Genomic DNA, 12,800 nt, shown 5'->3' on the forward strand with positions numbered 1-12,800 from the left:
GTGGACCCCGAGGACCGCGTTATAATGGGGTTTAGCTGTATATGTGTATATATATATATATATATATATATTGTTTTCTTGTCATGTTATTTCTGTATTTGTGTCATTTGTACCACTAGTAACCAACCTTTATTGTCTTCATTAAATTTTCCCCATATATTTTTAACAGCTACATAGGATTGCGCTTTTTTTCTTTTTTTCAATTCTTTAGGATAGGCATATCTTTTTAGAGCTGCATCCCATGATTGATTCTCCTGACCAGTGCTTGATATACTTCTTTACACTATATTATTATATTACTATATTCTATTAACTCACCTAGTGCCATTTCCAGTGCTGATTTGTTTTATATATATATATATATATATATATATATATATATATATATATATATATCTATATATATATCTATATATATATATAGATAGATAGATATATATATATATATCTATAGGGTTGCCATACTCAAAGGTAATCTTAAAACCCCGAAAGAGAGACGGTTGCATGAATACAAATTTATGCAACTGTTCGGGACACTTAGCAGTGGCCTAAACAGAGATCGAAATTTTATGAGTCATTACTGACACTAGTGAACTCTCGTCCCATGAGCGCTAAAGACCATGTCTGTACACACTGTGCTATATGTATGCACACACAGCTGTCTCTCACACATACTAATACTCCTTGTTTTTCCATCCCTATACACCAATAGGGACCACTAAGTATCCACACACACTTTTAGTTGTGCTACAAACTCTCACATTTCCACACCCACCCACACCATTTATATCCACTCCCACTCCACACACACCTTGTGTAAAGCACTGTATATACTGTGGGCTCCCCATTCATTTTTATTCACACTGATACACATACACACTCTTTCCTCACTTGCTTTCATTACCTTTTGACACCTCTAGCCATAAATCTCATCCACACCGGGGGAAGGAACAGCACAGATAACATTCCAAGAGACACTGTTTTTTAAGTAACCTTTTGCTTCATTCATTGTAACATCGCCGGAAGAAGAGATCAGTGTATCTCGAAAGCTCGCACAAATAAAAGCATTTCGTTAGCCACAGAACGGTATCATCTATTTATTTTTTGATTATTGAAGCTCGGCTAACACGGTACTGATACCTCTACATAGATATATATATATATATATATATATATATATATATATATATATATATATATATATATATATATATATATATATATATATATATATATATATATAAAAAATGTAAATACAACTGTATGCTCATCTGCATGTCTTAGGCAGGTCTGCAACCCTACCTTTCACCATTATCACCCAGCACACAGCACTTCCACTGCAGCAAGGGACTCTGGGAAATGACATGCAAATGAGCACACAGTACCACTTTTTGCTTCAAAAACCATTTTTAACATGGTTCCCTATAGGCTTAAGCTTGCAGCATGGTCACAGCTTTGAGCACAGCCAAGGTTAAGGTGCATAGCCAGAAAACCAAGGCGGGGTTGCAGACCTGCCTAAGACATGCAGATGAGCATACAGTTGTATTTACATTTGCATATTTGCTTTGCTGTGGAGGGTTTTTGTCACTTTTTTTACTCACCTTAACTTAACTCAATATGGTAACCCCCATCCTTTAGCTTCTTTGCATAGCCAGTTAATCAACCCCACACTGATGAGACCCATTAAGGTCGAAACAGCTGTCTGTGGGTGCCTTGGCCCTTTGGCTTAGATCAAGGCGATATGAATGCTCCTCTTGGCCTGCACAGCTATGACCAAATGCAGTACCATCCTATCTGGGGCTTCAGTAGGAAAGGTCTGTGGCAAGCATTTGGCCCTCTAGCTCGTTGAGAGGTGGTGTCCAGGCCCCGGACCACAGAACCCCTGAGCCTTCGGGCTAAGGGGGGATGGCATTCGAACAACCAGCCCTTCGGGGCTGGGGTGCACCCGCACAACCCTCGAAAGAGGGGAGATGATGCGAACTCCCTTGCGGGCCTCGGGCCAGAGGGAGGAAGAGACAGATGTCCTGAATCCTAACGGAGGAAGGCATCAATGTCCCTGGAGACCTAGGCTTTCGGGCTGAAACCTTCAGGGAAACTGTGTTCTGAGGGCGGGTCTGACTTGGTTGGACAGTCCAAAGGCATACTCCCGAACCACTGAAGTGGTTTGGGACCCGATGAGCGAGAGGGGCAACCCTCTCGGGAGGAAAAAAAAAAAAAAGCTGTCTGTGGGTGGTTTTTCTGGCTATGCACCTTAACCAGTTTTATTTACATCACTCTCTATTTTGTACACAGTATTTTATTCTTTCATTTGCAATTTACTGATCCCAGCCGGTCATTTGTTGCATTCATGGGGACTGTCTCCGGTTGTATCCTCTGACGTCATTGGGTTCTCGCGGTACTTGGAGCTGAGAACTCACTGCTGTGACGTTGGTTTTAGAGGAAGGCGGCGTCCCTCGTGTTCCCCGGGATCCGGAGGCTTTTACTGAGGTTGCTGCAGTTCATCTACACCGGACACTATACCGAAGTCATCCGCTACCTGGTTCCTGCGTCTGGCTGGTTGAGTTATACTCAAAATTGCGTTTTATTCTGCTATGTTTGTGAGTGTGTATTTCTAAATCCTTGACTCCATAAAATTATTGTTATACCTTTTTACGCTATGAGTGCGCCTGTTTTCTTTCTGTTTTTGTAGATATATATATATATATATATATATATATATATATTTATTTATTGAAAAGCGGTTATACAATTTTTAAAGGTGCCAATCAGCTACAGTACATTTAACCTATTAAACATGTCACTGTTCTTAGTTCACTTTTGATCTAGAAGGGACTATCCCATTAAATTTACTTGGAAAGATACACTGAAATATACTTTAAAGAGGTTGCTGAAACAGGAGATGGAGATTTGCCCAAAATCAAGGGGAGGGTAATTAAAAGGCTGTTTTTGTATTTTGTACACAGCTTTCCTCTTGTGAGTATCAACATCGAAGAGCAGATTTTTCTATGTATCATTTTCAAAGGCACTCTGAGATTTTGTTTCTATCTCGGGTTGAATGTCTATTAATATTTTCAAGCCAAACTCCAGTGAGTAAAAAAATAAATAAAAATAAAATTTATACTACAGTACAGTATATGCTTACCCATTCAGTACGTCTCCTCAGCTTTCCACTAATGTTCACTCCTTTCTTCTTTTTAAAAATGGGTGTCTTGCTAAGAGGGGAGTACCATGATGCAGGATTTTCTCAAAAATCACATGCTTCCTGCTGATGCTAATTGCCTATTACTATGTGAGCGACCAATTTAACTGTTAACGACTACCTTGTAAGAGTTATTTTTGTTCATCAGCAGAGCTGTGCTACAGTATGTACAGGAGAAAGGCTCTCAGCCCAAAAATAAGAGCTAAGAACAAATTACTGTAACTTGGCTGTGAAAGAAACCCATTAATTTTTTTCTCTTCTTAGATGCAAGATCCAGAATTAAACAATTCAGTCATTCTTATTCTGAAATATCATTGTATTTTGAGCTGTGTGTTTTCCCATTAAATACAAAAATATACAACTATTAAGTTGTGTAACATGTTGAACAAAAGGTTCAACAGATTTACAGTACTGTATGTGTGCACAGCAAAACTGTTATTTAATCTGCCAGGGAGATGCTGCAGTGCTTTGCCCTGTCTTTCACCAACGTTTAATGGTAAAGCAGTTAATAAGGATTCAGTAGCTAAGCATTCTTATTAAGGTGAGAAGCACAAATAAAAAGACACATTGCAGGTTGTTCATTATACGATTGGGGCACTATTGTCATTGGGAAGCTCCAATTGGCAGTTTCTATTCAATAGTGAACCAATCGGCACTGTCGCAGTTTACTGGATAAATTACAATGATATAGTACAAATAACTAACAATGTAGTTAAAGGAAAATCGTTTTTAATGTGATTTACGTACTGTGCATTTTACTCGATGTCCAGTCGTTTGTTAAAAGTGCTTTGGCTTGCTGGAAGTTAAATATATGGTACACATTTTTAATATACTACTGTACAACATCCATGAAAAACAATATTTTCAACAATATATCACGGTGAAGAACCGTTACCCACTTCCTCTCATTTCTGAATTATTCGACAGACTTCAAGGTGCTAACGTGTTCTCCAAGCTTGACCTTCGCGGGGCATATAATCTTATTCGCATTATTACGAGTATCTCGTGATGCCTTTCGGATTATGCAACGCTCCGGCTGTTTTTCAGGACTTTATCAACGACATCTTTCGGGATGTCCTTAATCGTTTTGTAATTGTTTATCTGGATGACATCCTTATCTTTTCCAAGAATCTACAGGACCATATCATCCATACCAAGTTTGTACTCTCCCGCCTCCGAGAGAACCGTCTGTTTGCCAAGATGGAGAAATGTCTTTCACCAGTCTACCACCTCTTTTCTCGGATATATTATTTCCAACACGGGTTTGGCCATGGATCCTGAGAAACTTAAAGCCGTAATAGATTGGCCGCAACCAAACTCCCTCAAGTCTATTCAGCGGTTCCTAGGCTTTTCCAATTATTACCGGAAGTTTATTCATAACTTCTCCATCATCGCCCCGATCACAGCACTGACCCAAAAAGAAGCTGATCCTTCGTCTTGGTCTCCTGAAGCAGTCACAGCTTTTGAAACACTGAAATAAGCATTTGTCTCAGCTCCCATCCTTCGACACCCGGACACCAATTTTTCTTTCACCCTAGAGGTAGACGCTTCGGACTGCGGGGCCGGCGCTGTCCTATCCCAAAGGTTTTCTCCCCAGGATAAACTTCCCCCTTGCGTTTTTTTCTCAAAAAAGTTTTCCCCAGCTGAGAGAAACTAGGATGTGGGCAATAGAGAACTTTTGGCCGTCAAGTTGGCCCTTCATGAATGGAGGCATCTGTTGGAGGGGTCAAAAAAGCCGTTCACTATTCTCACGGACCACAAAAATCTTTTATACGTCGAGAATGCCCGTTGCTTAGGCCCCCGCCAAGCCCGCTGGTCGTTATTTTTCTCCAGGTTTAATTTTATTTTGTTCTACATTCCAGGCACTAAGAACGTCAAGGCGGATGCTCTCTCTAGACAATATTCTTCTGATGAGAGACCAGAGAAAACTTCAGAGTCTATCCTTCCCAAACAAAAAATCCTCGCGGTCGCTACATTCAAGAATCTTGAGAGGATCATCAAGTCTCAAAACCACCTTCCTAGCGATCTTGAAATCCCGAAGGACACCTTATACGTGGAGGCCAAGTTTATTCCGGAGATTCTGGAATGGGGACATGCTTCCCGTTCGGCAGGACACCCAGGCTACAAAAAGACTTTGGATCTCATCCGTCGTACCTTTTGGTGGCCCAATATGACCAAATCTATTTCTGAATTCACCCGGGCCTGTCCGGTATGTGCAAGCAACAAGATTCCTCGCCAGAGTCCCCATGGTCTTCTTTTGCCCTTATCCATCCCGGAACGCTCCTGGTCCCACATATCCATGGACTTTATTGTCGAATTGCCTAGGTCGAATGGCATGAACACCATTCTTGTGGTGTTGGATCGTTTTTCCAAGATGGCACATTTTATTCCTCTCAAAGGATTACCCTCCTCACCCGCCCTAGCCGATATTTTCTCCAAAGAAATTTTCCGGATCCATGGCATACCCATGTCCATCGTGTAGGATCGTGGCTCTCAGTTTGTTTCCAGATTCTGGAGATTCTTCACCAGAAGACTGGGCATTGCTTCCTTCTCTTCAGGCTATCATCCTCAGTCTAATGGACAGACCGAGAGGGTCAATCAATCTCTCGAGAAATATTTAAGGTGCTTCGTCTCTGACTCCCAGGATGACTGGACAGAATTGCTTTCCTGGGCTGAGTATGCCTTTAATTCCACCAGGAATGAATTCACTGGTGAGACACCTTTCTTTATTAATTACGACTATCACCCTGCTTGCCTACCTATTTCCAATATCTCCTCTGGAGTTCTTGCTGTGGATGAACACATCTCCCTCCTGCAGGACTCTTGGGCTAGAATCCAATCTGCACTTCAAAGGGCCTCCCTGTCTTCTCAAATCCAGGCTGACCGCCGTCGCCAACCTGCACCCAACTACAAACCAGGGGACAAGGTTTGGTTATCTACTAGAAATATCCACCTCAAAACCCTTCCCCCAAATTGGCTCCTAAATTCCTGGGGCATTCCCTATCCTGGAGCAGGTTAACCCGATGGCCTTCCGCCTTCAACTACCCTCAAGCATGAGAATTCCTAATATGTTTCATACATCTCTTCTCAAACCGTTCATCTCTAGTCCTCTATTTCCGGACCACACTCTTAAACCTGATCCTGTGATCATACAGGGCAACGAAGAGTACGAGGTCCAAACCATACTAGACTCCCGTCTCTCCAGAGGTAAAGTCCATTTCTTGGTTCATTGGAAGGGCTTCGGACCTGAGAAAAGGTTTGGGTACCCCTTAACGATATTCATGCACCAGGACTTCTTAAACGCTTCCGGAAAAAGTTTCCATCCAAGCCATGGAAGGATCGTCCTGAGGCCGACCCTGAAGGGGGGGGTACTGTGAGGACTCGGGGGTCACGTCGGTCGCAGCGTGACCTCCCCTCACCTCTATCCGCGGCTGTGGGGCTCCGTCCTCGCCGCCCCCACCCGGGCTCCGTGCTGGGGGGGCTTCCCCATCCTCCCCGTGGGGCTTCCGCTGCCCCGCGCGGGCTTGGTGCTCGGGTGCCTTCCGTTGCTCCTGCGCACGCATTCCCTGCTGTTACGGAGCGCATACCAGCACCAGCTAATTTATTCACTGCTCTTGCAGTGAAGCCACGCCCCCCGCCCACACGCTGGTTACTAGTTAACCCTAAACCTTACCACCTGGCAGTTTATTATGGAGACCAATCCTGGACTGTTCCTAGGGCTCCTCCAGGCCTGCCTCCGTTACCCATTGGTCAGCCACAGTACTTAATGCCTGTTCTGCCTCTCTCACACCGCTCGACATATTCTCTGCTTCAGACGTCTATTCTGGCTCTCCCTTTGTCTTCGTGCATTCAGGTTGCGTCCCGTCTCGGCGGACGCGTTTACGTGGCTCTGGATCCCGGCTCCCTCTTGACCCTGCAGCTTCTTCCATCCCTCGACCTCAGCTTGGACCTCGACCTTCCGGATCTCTCTCTCCCCGACCTTGGCAAACGGCAACGACTTCGCCTCTTCAGTACCGGTACCGGCAAGTATTGCTACACCTGTTTACACCTGGCTTGGCAACGCCAAAACACCACACTCCGGACACGCTCCTTCTGCTGCGGGTGCGTTCACATATACGTCCCCACCTCAGTGTCAGGGACGAGTCTGGTCTGCGGGCAGCACCGGCGTAACACCCACACCTCTGGAATGTCTTTCCTCTCAATATTTGACAAGCACCCTCTCTCCACCTTTAAGGTCTATCTTAAAACACACCTCTTTAATGAAGCATCTGAGTAGCTCAAAACAACAGGTTTCGTAGTACTATACATCTCATATGCACTTAACATGGCCCCTTGCATAGACACTTACCATAAAATCCTCCTGACAATGTACATTCTCTCTACTTACTACTTAGATTGTAAGCTCTTTGGGGCAGGGGCACCGTTTCCTAATTTTTACTTTCATGTCTCAAAGAAAAACGGAGAGGGCGCACTAAGAATAGGCAATATAAATGTATATCTTTAAAAATATTCAACTAAATGTGGATAACTGTTACAATAATCAAACAATATAACAAAAAAATTACTTACAATCTAGCTAAAAGGCTGCTGAGGTATAACCGGGAGATCCGGAGGTGGGATCCAAAGGAGAAGATGTAAGGTGGGTCCGGACCGATACCCCGTTGGTCGCGTTCTTCTGTCTCCACCGGTACACCTCTCAGCTCGTGGACACTCCACAGCAGCTCCTCGTGATCTCTACGCATTTCGTACAACGTACTTCATCAGGAGGTCATGTATTGGGGCTGCCTGGGAGCTTACAAAGACTAGCACATCCAATGGGATTTCTCCCATTGAATCAACTCACCAGATGCAGGACGCTGGCAGCTGGGGTTAATGTGAGGGCGTGGCAGACAAGTTAATACATGCTGCAACTCACTTTGTGAAACTTAGTGTGCACGTGAGTAAGTGACCAAAAACCAATATAATATTAAGACCAATATAAATAGTGCATATATGAATATTGATTTATTCCATAATATGTGAAAGGTGAAAATGTGTATATGTGAGTTCTGTTTTTATATAACAAATACATTTATAAATATAACAGAATATATATGGTGTTAAGTGTATGTATTTAATTCCCCCCAGAGTTCTGCATGTGCTGAGAAAAGCAAACAATAATAAACAGACAATAATAAACACAAATGATTACATTCATAATTAAGACATAGTTAATATAATAAATACTAACATTGGTAGGAATAACACAGTATCTGAGAATATAAATGTTGCTCATTAACCACTCGTAAGTAGCAACTGTCAGATAACATCCCAGATAAAAATGTTAACAACAATTCAAACAAATAGTTGTAAACAGTAAAGAAAAGGAACTTGTTAACACAAGATTCAGCAAAAAAAAAAAGTTTGACAAAAGTGAAAGCGATTTCTTACAAAAAACATTTTTTTGGTGGCAAATTAAACTTTTACGGGAAACTGGGAAATAGGCTTCAAAACTACTCTCAAACATAAATATACGAAAAATATATAATCAGAGCCAATTCAAAAATCAAATAATAAAAAATAAAAAAATGCAGAGCACCAGTGACAGACTCTCCAGTGACTGCTAAATGTTTCAGGGAGCAACCCCTTTGTCAACGTATTTTGTTATTTGATTTTTGCATTGGCTTTGGTTATATTATATTTTCTTATATTTATCATTTTTGAGTGTGCAGTGTCTTTTGTGCAATCTTTTTGTAGGTTGTTGTTGCTTTATAAAACTAGGAGATACATAAATTGACTTACCGTATACAGTGAAGGAAATTGAATAGTTCCCCTTTATGTGTACTGTTGCATTAAGAAAGTATTTGAAGTAAGCCGTGCATATTGTGCCATTATGGAGCTTTAAGTAATCTTGTCTGTTAATGTATAATTGCAGACCTCAGTCGCACAAGAAGCTGCTAAGAAACAGCAAATTGATCCAGCACACACCACAAGGGAAAAGCAAATGCTTAAGTAAGGTTATTTTTTTTTTTTTGATACTCTACTTTTTTTTTTACTTAACGCTTTTCAATTAATGCACAAGTACGGGAGAACAGGTGAAACGTTTTGTAATTTATTTTGTAGCCATATGTTACAAGTTTCATTATGTACTATGCACATTTGTTTAAGATTATTTTGCATTGGTTTTTATGTTCATTCATTTATAGATTCATGTGACGTCTTATTTCATAAGGCAAGGAAGAGACTGTAGAGATATATGGTAAACTGTTTTTCCTTGTTATCAACGTGGCATATGTCCACATAAGTTTTTCATCTCCTCTTAGGAGCCATTTTATCAATGTCTGCTGCAGTTTAATCAAATCTTAAGAATCTTGGGTGCAGGACAGCACAGAAATCTCAGTAAGGATTGAAAAGGAACAGTGAATCGCAGAAGTGAGCAATATGTGAAGGGACTTAGATTAAGGAAGAGGCATTACAAAGTGTGAAAGCTAGACAGAAATTAATTTAATTGGACAGATGTAGATATTTATTGCCAGGCAAATGAAGTTAAGTTGTAGGTAACTTGTCATCTTGAAAAACATTTAGGTCCACATTAATTAAATGGTGATAAGTAGGACTACCATATGTCCGATTTTCCCTTTTTGTAAAAGTCTGTAAGATTGTTCGACCGGATTGTGGATACATGTTTGTCCCTTCCCCCTCCCTGCTGCAGCTAGGGATATTCTGATTCTGCCCCAATCGGTTATTCCTAAGGAATCCTGAGGAGCAATAATAACTCGGATCACTAATACTGATCTGAGTAATTATTTATATAAAAAAAAAAGTTAATAATAATTTAAAAATATTTATAAAAAGCAGGAGAGTCAAGCTCCTCTCCCTCTAAACCCTCTCTGACTGGAGGGGGTAAAAATTGACCTCGTTATTGGTTGGGGTCTCAACGTAACTGTCTGCCACTGATTACCACTCACATCAATCTTTAACTGCTCCTGTCATCTGTGGAGTCGGACAGGAGAGGAGAATTCACTTCTCAGACTCCTGCTGTGCTCCTGTACTTGGAGCCTTTTCTGTCATCACTCAAACACAGAGAGGCACACCAATTCCTTTAGCCACACATAGGGAAACTGCATTGTCAGTAAAGGGGTTAAGAGTGTGGGTCTGACTGTCACTTAGTGTGAGAGCCCATGTGAGTACCAGGTTGAGCGCACAAGAATTAATTTACCACTTCACTGCCGAAGGGGCCTGCAACGCCTTGCTAATGCAATGCTTTGCATGCTCCACTGGCAGCAGAGGAGGTGTTAACAACCTTGGTGCGTTTTGTGTGTCATGGTCACAGTGCCTCATTTACAATTCTGTAATGATCAATGGCGAAAGCTGTGTCAATAACTGAAAACAAAAGTGGACAGGTAGACAAGTCTAAAAAAATAATTTAGCTTGATTCTAAGCAATTTTTTTAGATGTGGTTTATGTCTTGGGTTTGGGGATAGGTAGGGTAGTCTTTCACATGCTTTTGTTGATATATATATATATATATATATATATATATTATCATTTTTCCTACTGTTACTCTTGCCCGTTCTCCCTCTTTCTGCCCAATGGGCCGTATTCTTTAAAGTGCATTGGTGCCAGATATGGCACTACCGCACAGAAAGTTTTATAGACTTCACCTCAAGACTATTATGCAATAAGACCCATGGAGCAAATTTATCAAGTGTCGGTATGGGTTACTACACATGTTCTGGTGTTAACTGCAATAACACTTTAATGGGAGTTCACGCCAGAACATGTGCAATAACCTGTACTGGCACTTGATAAATATTCCCCTATGCTCTTTCTATCACACTCCTGTTTGTTTTAATCTGTTCTACAGCACCCCATATTTTGGGTCCAGTCGACGACTGTACTAATTTGGCACAATATGCGACAATGATGTCTGCATGGACTATGTACTGTAAGAAATATGTGCATAGAATATCATCATATAAACATTGAGATCATGTCTCATTATTTGCAGGGGAATGTATAATATTTCTGCAAACCAGAGGATACTGGATAACAAGAAAAAAAACATTAAGAAGACAGAAAAAGTGAATCAACTTCCAAAAATAAAACGCTAACTTGGGCAACCATAACGGAACCATGAACTCGCATGTTTGTTCTGCTTTGCAAACAAGAATATTTGTAATTTTATGGAATTTTAAAAATATGGAAATTTATAATTTATTAGGAATTACATGGGTAGCATAATCTTTACTGTTTCAGTATGTCTAGAAATATTTACAGTATGTAATATAACAGTACAGTACAAGTACTTTTTTTTTCAATAAAACCCATCAACAGATCTGTATAGAGTTAGTACATATGGTGTACATGAGATGTCTGCACTATAAATATCACTTCGCTAAGTATTTATCATGTTATTGATTTATGTTGCTAATTCTATGAATAATAGAATTATTAGCTCATTTTAGCTCATGCCCAATTATTTGCATATTCAGAAGTAATGTTGATCAATCAAGCTCTGTAAAATGTAAAATGTAAAATATATACAGTACTTATATCTGATTATTTTTGATATGCGTAAAATAAAGTTTGGTACTTTTGTTTAACTTGCTATTTTACGGATTTACTATTGTTGACTTCCAACAACATACGGTTACACTATAACACTGTATTAAAGTGGTTCAAATAGATGTACAAAAGTTACCATATTATAAGGCATGAACATAAAATGGAGATTATTTTTTATGTAATAATAAAAATATTTCTTCTTAGTTCCTCATGGCAGCCATAAAAGATTAGGGAAAAAGCTCCTCATCCAGGTATGGGGTAGGACATAATTAATTGATCTGGCTATAAAAGGGGCATGCCTCCTCACAAGGCCAGTTTTTCACATACCAGTACTTCTTGTAACGAGTGCTCACCACAAACTAGACAGGGCCGCGGGGCTGAGGTGGGGATGTTCATAGCCACCGATCTACAACCGCGCAAGCTCGTGCAGAGTGGTAGTCTTATAGCTGGGTCAGGGTAGGAGAGGACAGATTGGACGCAATACTCGCTGTGATCTAGGATAGGAGAACTGGGATAGTAGTTGCGCGGTGCCGGGGTCCAGGAATATAGACGTAGAATCGTCATTATCTGTAGATGTGCTCAAGGGGTCAGAGAAGGCAGGAGTCCGGGTACAAGCTGAGGTCAAAAATACAAGAAGCAAGACATGGCAAAGGCAGGGCAGCAGGATACTGGAGGCAAGCACAAGTACATAAACAGAGTTTATGCTCAGCCACTTTGTAGCAGGGCTGGCTGAGTATTTAAAGGACAGGCAGCCAATGGTAGGAGAGCACACAGCTGCAAAGTAATGAACGAGAACCGCCCCAAGACATATTCAGTTCACTGGTCGGCAGAGGCGGGGAGGAGTGCAGGTGTGGAATAATTGCTGATTGAGTTAACCCCTCGTGTGCCCATGGTAGTGCGGTGCTTGCGTGCAGTGCACCTCACCGTGACGTCACAGGGCGGAGCCTGTGCGAGATCCGTGCGGTGTCCCCCAGCCTGGTAGAGTGGCACGTGTCTGTCGCTTCGTCACTGGACGCATCACGGGGGCGGGGCTGACGGGCAATCTTCACACTAC

The 12,800-nt window shown here is 41.4% G+C and overlaps 1 protein-coding gene across 6 annotated transcripts in view; it reads left to right on the forward strand.

Moving 5' to 3' along the window:
* The window catches only part of CCDC169 (coiled-coil domain containing 169), a 57,762-nt gene extending 45,936 nt beyond the window's left edge, over positions 1-11,826 (forward strand). Inside the window, exons 7-9 of one of the 6 annotated variants that reach the window (XM_075592097.1) lie at positions 9,114-9,190; positions 9,502-9,610; positions 11,190-11,274. In XM_075592097.1, coding sequence (XP_075448212.1) covers positions 9,114-9,190; positions 9,502-9,544 — 120 coding nt within the window. In that variant the 3' untranslated portion in view covers positions 9,545-9,610; positions 11,190-11,274. Of the gene's footprint in view, positions 1-7,775; positions 8,136-9,113; positions 9,192-9,384; positions 9,438-9,501; positions 9,611-11,189 lie in introns of those variants that run through there. The other 5 variants (XM_075592100.1, XM_075592101.1, XM_075592096.1 and 2 more) reach the window with 5 other exon arrangements.
* The last annotated feature ends 974 nt before the right edge of the window (positions 11,827-12,800 follow it).

This window comes from Ascaphus truei, chromosome 3, assembly GCF_040206685.1.
Source record: "Ascaphus truei isolate aAscTru1 chromosome 3, aAscTru1.hap1, whole genome shotgun sequence".
Lineage (NCBI taxonomy): Eukaryota > Metazoa > Chordata > Amphibia > Anura > Ascaphidae > Ascaphus > Ascaphus truei.